General features: G+C 43.4%; 1 protein-coding gene across 1 annotated transcript in view; it reads right to left on the bottom strand.

Moving 5' to 3' along the window:
- malrd1 (MAM and LDL receptor class A domain containing 1) overlaps positions 1-18,807 on the bottom strand; it is a 397,527-nt gene that overhangs the window by 330,767 nt on the left and 47,953 nt on the right. Inside the window, exons 6-8 of the mRNA XM_068007090.1 lie at positions 9,568-9,714; positions 4,121-4,278; positions 3,329-3,421 (exon numbers count right to left, since the gene is read on the bottom strand). Coding sequence (XP_067863191.1) covers positions 3,329-3,421; positions 4,121-4,278; positions 9,568-9,714 — 398 coding nt within the window. The remainder of the gene's footprint in view (positions 1-3,328; positions 3,422-4,120; positions 4,279-9,567; positions 9,715-18,807) is intronic.

Raw genomic sequence — 18,807 nt, 5'->3', positions numbered from 1 at the left:
GAAGGCATTCGGTATGCTTGGTTTCATTGGTCAGAACATTGAATACAGGAGTTGGGATGTCTTGTTGAAGTTGTACAGGACATTAGTAAGGCCACACTTGGAATACTGTGTACAGTTCTGGTCACCCTATTATAGAAAGGATATTATTAAACTAGAAAGAGTGCAGAAAAGATTTACTAGGATGCTACCGGGACTTGATGGTTTGACTTATAGGGAGAGGTTGGATAGACTGGGACTTTTTTCCCTGGAGAGTAGGAGGTTAAGGGGTGATCTTATAGAAGTCTATAAAATAACGAGGGGCATAGATAAGGTAGATAGTCAAAATCTTTTCCCAAAGGTAGGGGAGTCTATAACGAGGGGACATAGATTTAAGGTGAGAGGGGAGAGATACAAAAGGGTCCAGAGGGGCAATTTTTTCACTCAAAGGGTGGTGAGTGTCTGGAACGAGCTGCCAGAGGCAGTAGTAGAGGCGGGTACAATTTTGTCTTTTAAAAAGCATTTGGACAGTTACATGGGTAAGATGGGTATAGAGGGATATGGGCCAAGTGCAGGCAATTGGGACTAGCTTAGTGGTATAAACTGGGCGACATGGACATGTTGGGCCGAAGGGCCTGTTTCCATGTTGTAACGTCTATGATTCTATAAGTGGGACATCTGGGGTGGGGTTGGGACCAGACATCGGGAGGGGGCTCGGTGATCGGGGGGGTCGATCAACCGGGGTCGGGGGGTCAGAGATCGTGACGGGGGGGTCGGGGGGTCAGAGATCGTGACGGGGGGGGTCGGGGAGTCGGAGATCGCGGTGGGGGGGGGGTCGGAGATCGCGGTGGGGGGGGGTCGGAGATCGCGGTGGGGGGGGTCGGAGATCGCGGTGGGGGGGGGTCGGAGATCGCGGTGGGGGGGGTGGGGTCGGCCGATCGCATGGGTGGGATCGCGGTAGGTAAGCTTGTTGAGCCTGGAGGAAGCACTCCTGCTTCTCTTGGCCCACAAGCAGTGTAATAAAGGCACTTACCTGTTGATCTGGGCCTTTTTGCCTCCCGGCCCCCAGGAGTTAAAAACAAAAAGCCTCTTGAAATGCAGGCATGCAGCCTCCTTAAAAGATTTTACTGACCGACTCGCCTCCTGAGTGTGGGTTGGTCTCCAGCTCCCCGATCCGCCTCTGTTAAAATCGGAAGTGAGTGGGTTGGAGGCGGGTCGGGGTCGGGTTTTACATTTTTACAATTTTTACCTTCCCGTCCAACCCCAACTCACCCCCCGGGGGTTAAAATGACCCACAATGTGTCAGACACCTTTGCTTCACAAAGGAGACTGTTACCGAGCTATGTCACCTGCTGCAGCCACAACAAGAGCCTTAAACCAAGGTGTGGACAGCTCTTAACTTTTATGCAACAGGCTCCTTCCAGGCTGCAGCAAGTGACATCAGTGACACCTTCCACTTTGTCCACCACTGTATCTGGCAGGTCACCGAGGCTCCCTACACCAGAAGGAACACCTACATCCCTTTCCCAATGGGAAGGATGAGAGAGAACTAGGCTTTGTCTGCATTGCAGGCTTTTCCAGGGTCCAGGATGCCATTGACGGCACCCACATCGCCTTGCAGCTCCTCATCAACAGCCTGGCATGTTTAGAAAAGGATTCCACTCACTCAACGTCCAGCCAGTTTGCGACCACAGGCAGCGCATCACCCAGGTCTGTGCCTGGTGTCCTGAAAGCAGTCATGATTTATTCATCCTGCTCCAGTCCTTTGTGCCACCTTTATTCCAATAACAGGTTGGCTATTGGGTGACAAGGGGTGTCCCATTCAGACATGGCTGATGGCTCCTATCAGGAACATGGGCACAGCAGCAGAGCTGGCCTACAAGTCCCATGCCGCCACCAGAAATGTAATCAAGCAGACGATCGAAGTGCTCAACAAATGCTTCTGCTGCCTGGACCATTCGGGAGCAGCTTTGCAGTACAGCCCTGACCGTGTATCCAAATTTGTGGTCACGTGCTGCATAACTTTGCTATTAACAGGGACCGGCCCTTACCACCACCTGGGGAGCAGGAGCAGGAGCAGGAGGAGGAGGAGGAGAAAAGGCAGCATGAAGAGGAGGAAGAGCAGGAGCTGCATCGACCACCAGCACCCCTAGCTGTCAGAGCTCTTAGCGAGCAACTCATCCAAGAGTGTTTCACGTAAATCATCCCTCCCGTCCCCAATACACCAACAATCTGATAATGCTTCCCTTACTACCATCATCCAATTGCCTTCCTTCAGTCTAGTTTTATGGATCTTATCCTCACTTCATTACATATATCAACACCAAATTCAGAAAAAAAATTACTCCAACAACTCAGTGTCATCTGTGTATAATATTTAACAGGAATAATTAAGAATCACCCTTGTTCAACCACTTACTGCCCATCTTCTGTACTCGTTTACCTATGCTAGTACTCCTATGAAGTGTTTCCCCGGTGACTACAGCTTGGGAGGTGGAAGGCAGCTGAACTTCATTGAGGACACTTGAGATGCCCGCGGTGGGTGACCTTGAGCAGCTCTGGGCCTTGATGGATCGACGGCAGACGACAGCATCTCGGCGTGGACCGGAGCAGTCTGGCCCAGCTGGCTATGTGACACTAACAAGGGCACTAGCGGGGTGGGTGGTGGGGGAGCTGGTATGTTTCCGTCCTGAGAGAGCACAGCATATGCCTCTCCCATGGAGCCAAGACCACTCTCCTGGGACTGCGCCTCAGCACTCCTAGGGTTGTACGTGAGAACAGAGTGCAGCAGTAATGTGATGCTCTGGAACACCCATCAACACTGACCTCCAGATCCAAGACGGCAGCCATTTGAGCTTCAATGGCAGCAGTGTGAGCTGCTATGGAAGCTGTCAGATTTGTCAGGAGAGGCTCAATTTAGATCACCCCTTAATCTTCTATACGCAAGGGAATACAAGCCTAGTCTATGCAACCTGTCCTCATAATTTAACCCTTTTAGCCCAGGTATCATTCTAGTGAATCTGCGCTGCAGCCCCTCTAAGGCCAATATATCCTTCCTGAGGTGCCGTGCACAGAACTGAACGCAGTACTCCAGATGCAGTCTAACAAGAGCTTTATATAAGTGTAACATAACTTCTACCCCTTTGTATTCCAGCCCCCTTGAGATGTTAGGTTTCCAGTCCATTTAATTTTCATGTCAATGCTTGCATGCTAACGGATGTGAGCGACAATGGCAAGGAAAGTGTATGAGCATCTCTTTTAGAAGTGCATAGCAGAATGCACTAAGTGCGCATTATCAAGCAGCAACATCTTTTACCACTGTGAAAACATTTTTGTGAATAAATTAAACTACCTGAAATTGACTCGGACAAGGAAGCAGCCGCACCTCCCCTTTAATCCATTGGTTTTCAGTTGGTGTCTGTTCTTCCCACAATATTCTTTCTTCCTGGAGGTTACAGCATGAATGTATTTGAAAATGACATAAAAGTAACAGCATATTATTAAGCACGACATTAATCCCTGCTTTCTTAAGCCTTATTCTGCTGGTGTTAAAGCACCCAGCTGTTTGATACTGAATTTTCCTTATGTTAATCAGCATCAGGGCTGACAGTAATTCTGCAGTGCAGTGGAAAAAGACGATTCCATTTGACACAGTTGCCATGCGGATATGCTGCTTGGAACTCTTCAGTCCACCGGTTAACACCTTCCTACAAATTCCGATTTGTGCTATTTAACATAATTATTAACCTGCTTCTGTTACTGATTATGTGGCTCATATCCTCATTCAGAAGTGTTAAAGGATCATTATTACAGGTATATGGTGATTGGCCAGCTTTCTGCTGCTCTGCTATCAGAATAGAGTTGTGTGAAATTATCTACAGTAAAATCATGTCCATTGTCATTTTAATTGTGGGTCCTTAAAATCTATGAAAAAAAGGGAATTTAACCCCTCTTTGAAAAAGAGGAGAATATAGTCCAATATATGTTTCTGGAGAAAGATGGGATAAAGGGATATTGTGAGAAGTGAAAGAGGTGGTGATTGATATCAGTCAGAAAAGTTTGGGCTTGGACTTCCTGTTTCTAAAATTTCCTATGAAAGGTTTGTTTTCTTTCACTAGTTAAACTAACCATTGTTTTGACTCACCTGCTGGGTTTGTAATAATACTGTGAGTACATTTCTCCCACTGATTTGGTAGAAGAATTCAAAGCGGCAGTTCCACCCCGAATTGTGATACACAGAACTATTAAAGAGAGCAGTCTGGGAGAATGTGATATTATTGGCCTCCACCCAGACATAATGGCCTGTGAAATAAAATGAGACATGGTGTTAACCAACAATATGTTACTGTCGCAATAATAGCCGAGAAATTATTGCTGACGGTAATTAGAAGAGAATAGGCAGCAAAATCAGGACTCTTGTTTAACGCATCATTCCTGATCGCTGGCTGCTCCGTTATCTATTGTTGGAAATGGGAGAATGATTCTGTGCACGACAGTGCATAATGCTGGTGATAGAGCTATTAACGATACTGACACCAACTCTGGCAAAAATGAAGCATTTTTGTCTGTGATTAATTATTTATTGGATTCTGTCCTCCTGGTTATAGTCACAAAGGGTTAATAATGAGCCTTCTGTGAAACATCAAATGTCTTCTGAAAATCGATACATTTCGATTGCATTCCCTTTATCTATCCAGTTGGCCAGTTCTTCAAAAAAAACTGTTAAATTTTTCAAATACAATTTACCTTTAACAAATCCATATTGGCTGCCCTTGATTAATCGATGTATTTATAAATGCTCACTAAATTAATCTCAAACTCTTAGAGTTTTCCCCCAACTGACTTTAGGCTAATTGGTCTATAGTTACTCAGTTTATCCTTTCACCTCTTTTTTGTTTTTGACATTTTGAGGAGAGTACTAAAAGTTTAGAATTACTGTAAATATACTGTTGAGTATTGTTCTTTTATTTTAGGTTCAGTAAATTTGTCTGGTGGTTTATTCCAGGTCACAGCTGATTTAGAATAAAAACAGAAAATGCTGGCGAAGCTCAGCAAATCAGGCAGTATCTGTGGAGAAAGAAACAGAGTTAACGTTTCAGGTCGAAGACCTTTCGTCAGATCTGGACGATGTTAAAAGAGTTAAAGTTTTTAAGCAAGTACAGAGCCAGGGGAAGTGGGGGGGGGGGGGAGGGAGGGGAGGAGAGGGAAGAACAAAAGGAAAGGTCTGTGATAGGGTAGAGGGTATGAGTGATTAAATGACAAAAGACAAGGAGGGTGGTAATGGGACAGGTTAAGAAACAAAAGATTGGTCAGGAGTGGCTGTAAATGGCAGCAGCAGAATCATTACCAGAACTTGCTGTCTGAAAAAAATGGGAGCAGTGGTTATGATCTGAAGTTATTGAAATCAGTGTTGAGTCAGGAAGGTTGTAAAGGGCCTAAACGAAAGATAAGGTGCTGTTCCTCGAGCTTATGTTGAGCTTCATTGGAACAGTGCAAGAGGCCGAGGACAGAGAGGTCAGATTAGGAGTGGGAATGGGAATTAAAATAGCAAGTGATTGGCAGGTTAGGGTCACACGTGCAGACAGAGCGGAGGTGTTGCTTTGTCTTTATTGCCTAGCCGCTTGTGTGAGAGAAAATTACCAGTTTTGCCCACAGACTTAAAACAGCAATATCTTGTATAAACCAGCAGGAGTAAATTCACACAGAAACTTTTACTAATCCACAGTTTACCCATAAAACATACATTAACAACAATTTCTAGGCAAATGGCGATAAGCAAATAACAAATCTTTCATGCAAACCTTGTTCCTAAGTTAGAATTGCTCATCTTTTCAGAAATTTCACCCTCTGAAGAAGACATTCTGAAGTCTCCAAGTATAACTTGTGACCTTCTCTCAAATGCTTTTCCGGGTCACAGGCTATAGAAATTATTCATTAAGAATAATTATTCATTCAGTATGTGGATGGCCCGACTAGAGAGGGGGCAAAACTTGACCTCCTCTTGGGAAATAAGGAAGGGCAGGTGACAGAAGTGTTAGTGAGGGATCACTTTGGGACCAGTGATCATAATTCCATTAGTTTTAAGATAGCTATGGAGAAGGATAGGTCTGGCCCAAAAGTTAAAATTCTAAATTGGGGAAAGGCCAATTTTGATGGTATTAGACAGGAACTTTCAGAAGTTGATTGGGAGAGTCTGTTGGCAGGCAAAGGGACGTCTGGTAAGTGGGAGGCTTTCAAAAGTGTGTTAACCAGGGTTCAGGGTAAGCACATTCCTTATAAAGTGAAGGGCAAGGCTGGTAGAAGTAGGGAACCTTGGATGACTCGGGAGATTGAGGCCCTAGTCAAAAAGAAGGAGGCGGCATATGACATGCATAGGCAGCTGGGATCAAGTGGATCCCTTGAAGAGTATAGAGATTGCCGGAGTAGAGTTAAGAGAGAAATCAGGAGGGCAAAAAGGGGACATGAGATTGCTTTGGCAGATAAGGCAAAGGAGAATCCAAAGCGCTTCTACAAATACATAAAGGGCAAAAGAGTAACGAGGGAGAGAGTAGGGCCTCTTAAGGATCAACAAGGTCATCTATGTGCGGAACCACAAGAGATGGGTGAGATCCTGAATGAATATTTCACATCGGTATTTACGGTTGAGAAAGGCATGGATGTTAGGGAACTTGGGGAAATAAATAGTGATGTCTTGAGGAGTGTACATAATACAGAGAGGGAGGTGCTGGAAGTCTTAACGCGCATCAAGGTAAATAAATCTCCGGGACCTGATGAAATGTATCCCAGGACGTTATGGGAGGTTAGGGAGGAAATTGCGGGTCCCCTAGCAGAGATATTTGAATCATCCACCGCTACAGGGGAGGTGCCTGAAGATTGGAGGGTAGCAAATGTTGTGCCTTTGTTTAAGAAGGGCGGCAGGGAAAAGCCTGGGAACTACAGACCGGTGAGCCTGACATCTGTAGTGGGTAAGTTGTTAGAGGGTATTCTGAGGGACAGGATCTACAGGCATTTGGAGAGGCAGGGACTAATTAGGAACAGTCAGCATGGTTTTGTGATAGGAAAATCAAGTCTCACGAATTTGATTGAGTTTTTTGAAGGGGTAACCAAGAAGATAGATGAGGGCTGTGCAGTAGACGTGGTCTACATGGACTTCAGCAAAGCCTTTGACAAGGTACCGCATGGTAGGTTGTTACATAAGGTTAAATCTCATGGGATCCAAGGTGAGGTAGCCAATTGGATACAAAATTGGCTTGACGACAGAAGACAGAGGGTGGTTGTGGAGGGTTGTTTTTCAAACTGGATGCCTGTGTCCAGCGGTGTGCCTCAGGGATCGGTGCTGGGTCCGCTGTTATTTGTTATTTATATTAATGATTTGGATGAGAATTTAGGAGGCATGGTTAGTAAGTTTGCAGATGACACCAAGATTGGTGGCATTGTGGACAGTGAAGAAGGTTATCTAGGATTGCAACGGGATCTTGATAAATTGGGCCAGTGGGCCGATGAATGGCAGATGGAGTTTAATTTAGATAAATGTGAGGTGATGCATTTTGGTAGATCGAATCGGGCCAGGACCTACTCCGTTAATGGTAGGGCGTTGGGGAGAGTTATAGAACAAAGTGATCTAGGAGTACAGGTTCATAGCTCCTTGAAAGTGGAGTCACAGGTGGATAGGGTGGTGAAGAAGGCATTCGGCATGCTTGGTTTCATTGGTCAGAACATTGAATACAGGAGTTGGGATGTCTTGTTGAAGTTGTACAGGGCATTGGTGAGGCCACACTTGGAGTACTGTGTACAGTTCTGGTCACCCTATTATAGAAAGGATATTATTAAACTAGAAAGAGTGCAGAAAAGATTTACTAGGATGCTACCGGGACTTGATGGTTTGACTTATAGGGAGAGGTTAGACAGATTGCGACTTTTTTCCCTGGAGAGTAGGAGGTTAAGGGGTGATCTTATAGAAGTCTATAAAATAATGAGGGGCATAGATAAGGTAGATAGTCAAAATCTTTTCCCAAAGGTAGGGGAGTCTATAACGAGGGGGCATAGATTTAAGGTGAGAGGGGAGAGATACAAAAGGGTCCAGAGGGGCAATTTTTTCACTCAAAGGGTGGTGAGTGTCTGGAACGAGCTGCCAGAGGCAGTAGTAGAGGCGGGTACAATTTTGTCTTTTAAAAAGCATTTGGACAGTTTCATGGGTAAGATGGGTGTAGAGGGATATGGGCCAAGTGCAGGAAATTGGGACTAGCTTAGTGGTATAAACTGGGCGACATGGACATGTTGGGCCGAAGGGCCTGTTTCCATATTGTAACTTCTATGATTCTATGACATAGTGGGACTGAGTGTTAGCATGCTAATGCACAGTGCTGTAGTGCAGAATGATGCAGACTCCCCTCTCGACTCCATTCTGACCTGGATTGAGCAGAGAGCCAGCATGAATATCAAAAGGCAAAGTAGCCTGGTTGACCCATTAGGTGTCAGATCAAGTGGACAAGAAAAAAGATAAAACTATAGAGGAAAGGGGAAACTTACACAAAAAATACCAGCATGGGAAAAAGAAAGTTAAAAACTGAAAATGTATTTTAAGGTTCATAGTGTAAGGAGCCATAAACAGAGTGTACATTCTGTTAGAGGTTATGAAGTATGTGAGAATTTTACAGTGAAGGCTACCATAGTTTAAAGTATTGTCAGCATATAAAAATGGCTTGACATGTTACAGTATTGTATGGAAGGGACCAGGACCCTGTAATATAACTATTTTAATTTGGGGCTAAAACTGAAACACTGTAGAGGAGATTTTTCCTGGGCCTAACACCTGGGTCTAATTTAAACAGAAGGAAATTTGGGCAGGTTCCTTTACAGGCATGCACTCCAATGTGATATTCGCTGTGCCCAGGCAATCCAGTGCAGGAAATTCTCCCCTTGTATTGCAAAAATCTGTGATGAGAGATAGCATCTACGACACTGCAAACATGTCCCAGTAGGCAACAGCGTCATCAGTAAGCAGTTTTCACAATGGGCTGTGCAGAGTAGCAAGCTTGCTTTTAAAACTCCATGATGATGGTTCAGCGGGTGTTGCATGGTGTGATACCGAGCCATACCATCAGGAAGGTACGAGGTTTGTTCCCTGCTCTGTGTTAAATTAGCTGATTCCTGGATTGCATTAATTTGATTAAGTATCACTGGTTTAGGAAGGTCAAACGCCAGCCAGGGTCCAATTACTGGAAGGCAATCAGGGATCTCTCCTGAAAAGTCAAGTCAGCCTGTTCGAATAGCTTGCTGAAACTCCATCTTTAGACTTACATATGAGAAGTCACCTCTGGTTAATTTTGTTTCTCATTCCTTACGTCTGGGCACTGAGGTAAGTTTAGTGTCCCGTCATGGCTGAGATCAGCTGGCTCATTAAACACTGAAGCTCAAACTTGGGTCTTTCATGTTCTATGTGGCTCCTTTCCATACTGTGTAATGAATTTACCAACTGATTCATCAGGGGACCGCCATACATACTTTTGTAAGTTTTTATTAGTTACACGTTTACAGTCCTATTAACAATTCTATTTATAAACTACAGTTTAGTAAACTTTCTGGATTTACCCAATGAAGAATCTGTGCTGTGATCCTTCAGTGGAGCTGTATCACTTGCAGAATTATTACCAGCTCGAATGTGCAGCCATGCAACAGGATTTAGTGACTCTTCAGAGTGCCATCCACATAGATCAGATTCAAAATCACAAGTTGGAGCTAAAATAGGAACAAAAATAGAGGAATCAATTAAAATTCAACAAGTCAGCACATGGAGTTTTAATCAAGAGGTAGCCATTTAGATAACAGTCATAGTCCTTACCTGTATATATTATCTCGTTATCTGCTAGCTTGCTAACCAGTTTTATTATTTTTATATCTACATGCAGAAATCTTAGAGTCATAGAGTCATAGAGTTATACAGCACGGATAGAGGCCCTTCGGCCCATCGTGTCCGCGCCGGCCATCAGCCCTGTCTACTCTAATCCCATATTCCAGCATTTGGTCCGTAGCCTTGTATGCTATGGCATTTCAAGTGCTCATCCAAATGCTTCTTGAATGTTGTGAGGGTTCCTGCCTCCACAACCCTTTCAGGCAGTGAGTTCCAGACTCCAACCACCCTCTGGGTGAAAAAGTTCTTTCTCAAATCCCCTCTAAACCTCCCGCCTTTTACCTTGAATCTATGTCCCCTTGTTATAGAACCCTCAACGAAGGGAAAAAGCTCCTTAGTATCCATCCTATCTGTGCCCCTCATAATTTTGTACACCTCAATCATGTCCCCCCTCAGCCTCCTCTGCTCCAAGGAAAACAAACCCAATCTTCCCAGTCTCTCTTCATAGCTGAAGCGCTCCAGCCCTGGTAACATCCTGGTGAATCTCCTCTGCACCCTCTCCAAAGCGATCACATCCTTCCTGTAGTGTGGCGACCAGAACTGCACACAGTACTCCAGCTGTGGCCTAACCAGTGTTTTATACAGCTCCATCATAACCTCCTTGCTCTTATATTCTATGCCTCGGCTAATAAAGGCAAGTATCCCATATGCCTTCTTTACCACCTTATCTACCTGTTCCGCCGCCTTCAGGGATCTGTGAACTTGCACACCAAGATCCCTCTGACCCTCTGTCTTGCCTAGGGTCCTCCCATTCATTGTGTATTCCCTTGCCTTGTTAGTCCCTCCAAAGTGCATCACCTCGCACTTTTCTTAAGTAAAATCATAGAGAGGCTTATCCACCTCTCCGAATCTGTAACTTTAATTTACACAAGTAAACATAGCGGGTAATTTGAAGTTTAAGGTAATAACCTGATGTTGACTTATTTCACACAATATTATTGTGTGAAATAAGTCATGTATCATCAATACGTGTAAATGATTTAAGGATATTTAAAGAAATATATACTTCTGGATAAGGTCCTAAAACCGGGTTGCTCTTGAGTTTCAACACATAATGCAAGCATTTGAGAGATGTTTACACAAGTTCAACCCTTACAGCTGCTTTTATTTGTTTAACAACAACTTGCATTTATATAGTATCTTTAACATAGTAAACATCCCAAGACACTTGTCAGAACAGAAATGGATGCTGAGCAGTAGTAGAAAAGTTAGGAGAGATGAATGAAACCATAGTCAGAAATAAAGGTCTGAGAAGGCTTTTAAAGATGAGGAGGGAAGTATTAAGGTGCAGGGATTAAGGAAGGGAGTGCCAAAGAATGGAGCTGAGATGGTCGAAAGCTCTGCCACCAATAGTAGAACAGAGAAAGGAGGATACACAGGAGGCCAAAGGGAGCCTCCACTGTCTGAGAGAGGTTTCTCTCTGATACTGTCTGCGTCTGGTAGTGTTTTAAATACACAATAGGAGCGGTAAAGGCAACTCTGAGCATCTCTTGATGATGGTCATTTTAACTTTTATTACTGGGCGATAGCGAATTGGCAGCCCGTTTTATGTTTGGCCCGATTTTCTTTTTCATGGAAAATTGGGCTGTGGTGTAAAACAGGCTGACGATTCGTTATCACCCGTTAGTCGCCCAACAATAAAAGTTAAAATTACACCCAATGAAAGAGACATCGAAGGTGAATTTTCATTCGTGATCCCACCCAAAATGGAGACTGCTGCTGGCCGTACCTTCCCATCTACTGCATCCTGAGAGGGGCAGGACCAAGGTCCCTGGTGGATTTCCCTCCTTTTTGCCTCAGTTTCCATCACTTCTTAAGGCTGCATTGTGAAAGGTAGCGGTAGGCTCTGGGAAGCAGCAATAAAGGCCCTGTGTTTCCCCCAATGAAGGCAGAGGGCCTAGCAGCTGCCTTCCTCTCCCTCCAGTCAACTCCAAACACATACCTGCTGAAGGCCCTGGTCTCGGCTGAGGCCTTCAGTGGGAATTTTCATTCTGATTTACAGGGGGCTTCTGCCCCTTAAACTCCCTCACGGCCCTCACTTGTGCTGGAATGGCTCTTCATGGTAGGAATCTTGCCAGGAGCCTACGGTGTGTATGTAATGAGCCACAACCCAGGAGTTAGGGTTAGGGTTAGGGTTTGGGTGGATACAGAGGGTTGGGTGGAACACTGGCCTGGGCGTTCCATCCCTTCAGTCATATCCTGCTGCAGGTGACGAAAGGCCTATTTCTTGAGTAGGGTTTCCACTGCAGTTTCACCCAACTTGTGGCAGGAGTGCACCAAAAGATCTGTGGAAATTCAGGGTCCATATTTTTATACCAAAATGAGTGATTATCATGCCTAATCAATGATGCTCAGTAAGTGTAGTACAGTCACAAAGAAAGCAGGCAACAAGGGCACAGAGTACTTAATGAAACATTAGAGAGATACAGTGTGGAGTTGTGGCAGGCGCAGGAAAGCGTATCAGGGAAATACAGGAGGATACAGGCACTACCATCTGATCTGACTGAGATCAACTGTTCTTCCTTATAGATGTGTAGTAACAGTTTCAACAGTCTGAAGTTATTATCACCAATAGAGCCTTTAATATGGCTTTAATTCCATTGTGCTCTCTGCTCTGGCCTCGGATTTAGAATTGTGCCCCGCTACAGTTTAAAAACAACTGCATTTGTTTGATGAAGCATGGATTACTTTATTGTTCATGTTATATTTCACAATCCATGCCTCAGAAAAATACCTATTGGAGGAGCAATTTTCAAGACATATTGGCAAACTATTTTGTTAACTTGCAAAGGTTGTCCACTCTCTGTATTCATTTTGATTTTCTAAAAAAAAATAATCTTTTGTATTATTGCATATTGTGACAAACTCGACATCACGACAGGGTAATAAAATGTATTTTTGCTTCACTGGATTTTGTTGTTTATTTCTGTACAAATAGGGAGTCTATCAGGGACCAGCAGGTCAACCATAACCAAGCTGGCCGTCTTGACTGTAGACTGAAGAAATGATCAATGTCATGGTAGCAGACTGCATTCTGCTTGTCAAGGAAACATAGCGACATAGAAAATAGGATCAGGAGTAGGCCAATCGGCCCTTCGAGCTTGCTCCACCATTCAATATGATCATGGCTGATCCTCTATCTCAATACCATGTTCCTGCTCTCTCCCCATACCCCTTGATGCCTTCTGTGTCCAGAAATCTATCTATCTCCTTCTTAAATATATTCAGTGACTTGACCTCCACAGCCTTCTATGGCAGAGAATTCCACAGGTTCACTACCCCATGAGTGAAGAAATTTCTCCTCATCTCAATCCTAAATGTCCTACCCCTTATCCTGAGACTGTGACCCCCTCATTCTAGACCCCCAGCCAGGGGAAATATCCTCCCTGTCTAGCCCTGTCAGAATTTTATACGTTTCATTGAGATTCCCTCTCATTCTTCTAAACTCGAGTGAATACAGGCCTAGTCGACCCAATTTCTCCCCATACGACAGTCCTGCCATCCCAGGAATCAGTCTGGTAAGTATACCCTTTCTTAGGTAAGGAGACCAAAACTGCACACAGTACTCCTGGTGTGGTCTCACCAAGGCCCTGTACAACTGCAGTAAGACATCCTTGTTCCATTACTCAAATCCTCTTGCAATGAAGGCTAACATACCATTTGCCTTCCTAACTGCTTGCTGCACCTGCATGTTTGCTTTCAGTGACTGGTGTACAAGGGCACCCAGGTCCCTTTGTACATCAACATTTCCCAATCTATTACCATTTAAATAATACTCTGCCTTTCTGTTTTTCCTTCTGAAGTGGATAACTTCATATTTATCCACATTATACTGCATCTGCTATGTATTTGCCCACTCACTTAACTTGTCCAAATCGCCTTGAAGCCTTTTTGCATCCTCCTCACAACTCACAATCCCACCTAGTTTTGTGTCGTCAGCAAACTTGGAAATATTACATTTGGTTCCCTCATCCAAATCATTGATATATATTGTGAATAGCTGGAACCCAAGCACTGACCTGAAAAAGACCCATTTATTCCTACTCTCTGTTTCCTGTCTGTTAACCAATTTTCAATCCATGCCAGTATATTACCCCCCAATCCCATGTGCTTTAATTTTGCACACTAACCTCTTATGTGGGACTTCATCAAAAGCCTTCTGAAAATCCAAATAAACCACATCCACTGGTTCTCCCTTATCTAGTCTACCAGTTACATCCTCAAAAAACTCCAGTAGGTTTGTTGAACACTATTTCCCTTTCATAAATCCATATTGACTTTTTCTAATCCCGTTGATATTTTCTAAATGTCCTATTATCACATCCTTTATAATAGACTCTAGCATTTTCCCTACTACTAATGATAGGCTAACCAGTCTATAGTTCCCTGTTTTCTCTCTCTCTCATAGGAACATAGGAACAGGAGTAGGACATTCAGCCCCTCGTGCCTGCTCCACCATTTGATAAGATCATGGCTGATCTGTGATCTAACTCCATATACACGCCTTTGGCCCATGTCCCTTAATACCTTTGATCTCCTTTTTTTAAAAAATAGTGGGGTTTCATTTGCCACCCTCCAATCTGCAGGAACTGTTCCATAATCTATAGAATTTTGGAAGATGACAACTAATGCATCCATTATTTCCATGGCTACCTCTTTTAGTACTCTGGAATGCAGATCATCAGGCCCTGGGGATTTATTGGCTTTCAGTCCCATTAATTTGTCCAGCACTATTTTTTTACAAATACTAATTTCCTTTAATTCCTCCTTCTCACTAGTCCCTTGGTTCCCTAGCATTTCTAGGAAGTTATTTGTGTCCTCTTCTGTGAAGACAGAACCAAAGTATTTGTTTAATTGCTCTGCCATTTCCTTGTTCACCATTATAAATTCTCCCATTTCTGGCTGTAAGGGACCTACATTTGTCTTCACTAATCTTTTTCTTTACATACTTGTAGAAGCTTTTACAGTCTGCTTTTATGTTCCTTGCAAGTTTACTCCCATATTCGATTCTTCCCCTCTTAATCAATCTCTTGGTCCTTTTTTGTTGAATTCTAAACTGCTCCCAATCCTCAGGTGTGTTACTTTTTCTGGCAACTTTATATGACTCCTCTTTGGATCTAATACTATCCTTAATTTCTTTTGTTAGCCATGGTTGGGCCGCTTTTCCTTTTGTGTTTTTGCGCCAGAAAGGAATGTATAATTGTAGCAATTCATGCATTCGTTCCTTAAATATTAGTCTTTGTCTGTCCACCGTCATGCCTTTTAATGAAGCTCCCCAATCTATCATAGCCAAATCACTCCTCATACCTTCGTAGTTTCCTTTCTTTAGATTTAGGACCCTAGTTTTGGATTGGATTACTTCACAAGTATAGAATATCTAGAATAGTATAGATAATAATCTATTCCTTATTGAGACCTCTTCCACTCCCACTATAGGAACAAAAAAGCTGCTGTTCTCCATTCTGAATTGAATTTCAGCTGAGCTGCTATGAATTGATTTTTTTTCCCAATAAAACACTACGTTAGGTCGGATTTTGCTTTGGAATTCACAGTGGAAAGGAAGGATGTGATACCAGAAGTACAAGGGAGATGAGAGGCAAGAAATTTACAGGGATTAGTATAAGCAGAAAAATTGTAATAGATAATGGAATAGAAAGCAAACAAATCTCTAGGCCGAGAAGGTTTCCACCCAAAGTGTTGTTAGACATATCTTTGGAAAGGAGATAAAAATGATGACCATGCTGACCAATGTATCAGTCATCTATTTGAAACAATGGTGGGCAGCACATGGCTGATACTGCAGATGATCCCTATGCCAGCCTGGCAGGAGCTGGAGACAGAAACACTGAGGCCAGTGATGAGATTGGCTGCCACTGTAAATGCAGCCCATATGTTGAAGGCTGACTGCTGGTGGTCCATGCAGCAGATGTTTCCACTCTGCAATTGTCTCCCTGCTGATTCACAGCCTACGGCAGCAGTACCTTCAGTTGTGCCAGAGTCTAAGGATACAGCTGGAACAATGCTGGGCATGGGTAGTGTGGCTCTGAAGCAAACAGATCTCCCCAGCATGCTTTCGTTCATCTTGTACCACTTTATTTTTATTCGTTCATGGGATGTGGGCTTCGCTGGCGAGGCCAGCATTTATTGCCCATCCCTAATTGCCCTTGAGAAGGTGGTGGTGAGCCGCCTTGTAGAACCGCTGCAGTCCGTGTGGTGAAGGTTCTCCCACAGTGCTGTTAGGAAGGGAGTTCCAGGATTTTGACCCAGCGACAATGAAGGAATGGCGATATATTTCCAAGTCAACTTCAACTATGACATACTGTATTTTGGAGTATTGTAAATGCGACCTCCACCATTAATTTTACAAAAGCACAAAATAATGCTAGAATCACTCGGCAGGTATCTAATGAGAGAACAAATAAGTTAACGTTTCGAATGTGTAAACGTTTCATCAGAACTGCAAGAGATTACAGCATTTAAAAAGAAATAGGAAAGCGAAATGGAGAGGTGGAAAACACATGTAGAGGAAAAGAAATAGAATGAACTGTAAAACGCTTAAGTGGAGAACAGGAGATGGTTAAATGGCAGAAGTAATATAAGCATGAGGCAATAGGGAGCATAATGAGAGAAATCAAAGAAATAAAAAACATATACGAGATACAAAGAGTTCATGAATAACTAAAAGCATGGGGAATAACCAGGTGAAAGGGAAGCATGAAAAACTGACAACGTGGAGCACACTCTCTATGTCTTTTGTTCTCTCCACAGATGTTGCCTGATCTGCTGAGTGTTTCTAGCATTTTCTGTTTTTGTTTCAGATTTCAACTTTTTGTTGATTAGTTTTACATCGACTTGCAAACCAGCATGCTACATTGTAGCTTGCATTAGATGATTTGCAACTCCCTGAGCTGCAGTGAAAATTTACAATCAAAGAGCCTCCATTCGGCCTGCTCGCTGAAATGGATCCTTTGCCAATTGCCTGACCCTCACACCCCCCACTCTGTGCCAGTGATTCCAATCCTGACAACTAGAAAACCTGCCTCATCGTGAATGAGAGCAAAAATTTGCAAAAAGACAGACAGAATATGCAAATGGATGGAAGAATAGCAGATGAAAATAACATAGCTCAAGATTGTTACATCCAAATTGTACTATGACAGATGGGAGGACAAGGGCTGATTCTGTGATTCTGGCTGAAAATGATCCCCGGGAAAGAGTATTCACAAAAAGGTCGTGGGATTGAAATGTAGTCTCCCAGAAAGTCATTGATACAGAATCAATTCAGGTTTTTAAAAGAGAGATAGATACTTACATGGAAACTAAGGGTATTTAAACATATGGAGAAAGAAGAGCTTCACGGCTAACAAGATGAAGCAGTAAGCTTGATGGGTTGAATAACACTGAACTGGTTCTATATTTCTATAACTGGGTTTGAATTTTAAAGGACTTTTGAGATTAAATACTGTATTTTAGATTATGATCCTTGTGCTGTTAGGGCTGTGGCTGTAGGATGGGGAGGTTGGTAATAATCTGTGAAAGGCAGGCTGCCAGCCAGGGTGAAAAGATGGATAGCCTGGAGTTTGGGGATCAAGGATTACTTATACAAAATTTCCACTGAGGAGATTCAAGAGGTGGAGTAGGGCCTTTAAGAGAATAGGTGGTACATTGGCTGTGTAAGGTAAGGGCTCAATGGGTTCAAAGGCCTTTTCTTCTTTAAATGCTTTTTTTATGTTCTTATGAGTTCTGAGTGACCAGTAGAGATAATAAGCAGCCTTCAATTAAGGACAAACCATTTATTTCTTGGTTAAACTTGATCCTCATTGTTATTAGAATGAAAAAGGCGAACTCTGAGCCAACTCACAGTTCCCTGGAAACCCAATGAGGGAAAAAAATTATTCATTCTCTTTGACTGGTGCATGGCCCATGTGTGAAGATTTGGATTATAATGAGGAGAAGAGAGGATTTTATATAACATTTCTGATATAGAATGATGTTCAAACAATTAATCATCAGTGCAAAGAATTAGAATGAACTTAAATATATTTTCCCCTGGCTATTTCTATGAGTATTTTTAATTAAATGGTGAGTACTGATGACATTATCAGAAAAAGTGGATTAAAGGAGTTACTGAGCCTAGCATTATGAGAAATCTGTATTAATATCAGTGGAAATACAAGCTGCGATTATAAATCGGGGTGGGATTCGGGGGTGCAGGCGAACTGTCCACCATTCTGAGCATGAAGCCCAGGAGATTTTAACACCCGGGCCTGATTTCTGTGCCCCCACAATGATTCCTGCCTGAAGACAGCAGGAATAATGTCACCACTGGCGGGCAGGAGTCAAAAGTCGTCAGGGGTCAGGCAGCCGCTGGGGACCCAAAGAAACAGTTTCCGGCAAGGTAAGGATTTGGGGCAAGGTGGGTATGATAGCCTGCGATCAAGCGAGGGGGGGGGGGGGAGCCCAAAGCAGGAGAGTTGTAAAGTATCTTTGCGGGGCAAGGAGGCGCAGGAGTGGCCCTCAAGGAACATTTCCTAAGATTATCCAATATCTACTCAACTGCAAGAATAATTCTTAGGAACATAGGAATATAGGAACTGGAGTAGGCCATTCAGCCCCTCGTGCCTGCTCCGCCATTTGATAAGATCATGGCTGACCTGTGATCTAACTCCATATACCTGCCTTTGGCCCATATCCCTTAATACCTTTGATTGCCAAAAAGCTATCTATCTCAGATTTAAATTTAGCAATTCAGCTAGTATCAATTGCCGTTTGCGGAAGAGAGTTCCAAACTTCTACAACCCTTTGTGTGTAGAAATGTTTTCTAATCTCACTCCTGAAAGGTCTGGCTCTAATTTTTAGACTGTGCCCCCTACTCCTAAAATCCCCAACCAGCGGAAATAGTTTCTCTCTATCCACCCTAT

The sequence above is a fragment of the Heptranchias perlo genome, chromosome 2 (genome assembly GCF_035084215.1).
Source record: "Heptranchias perlo isolate sHepPer1 chromosome 2, sHepPer1.hap1, whole genome shotgun sequence".
In the NCBI taxonomy this organism is placed as follows: domain Eukaryota; kingdom Metazoa; phylum Chordata; class Chondrichthyes; order Hexanchiformes; family Hexanchidae; genus Heptranchias; species Heptranchias perlo.
Note: the sequence above shows the minus strand (reverse complement) of the source record. Positions and strands in the feature narration are given on the sequence as shown.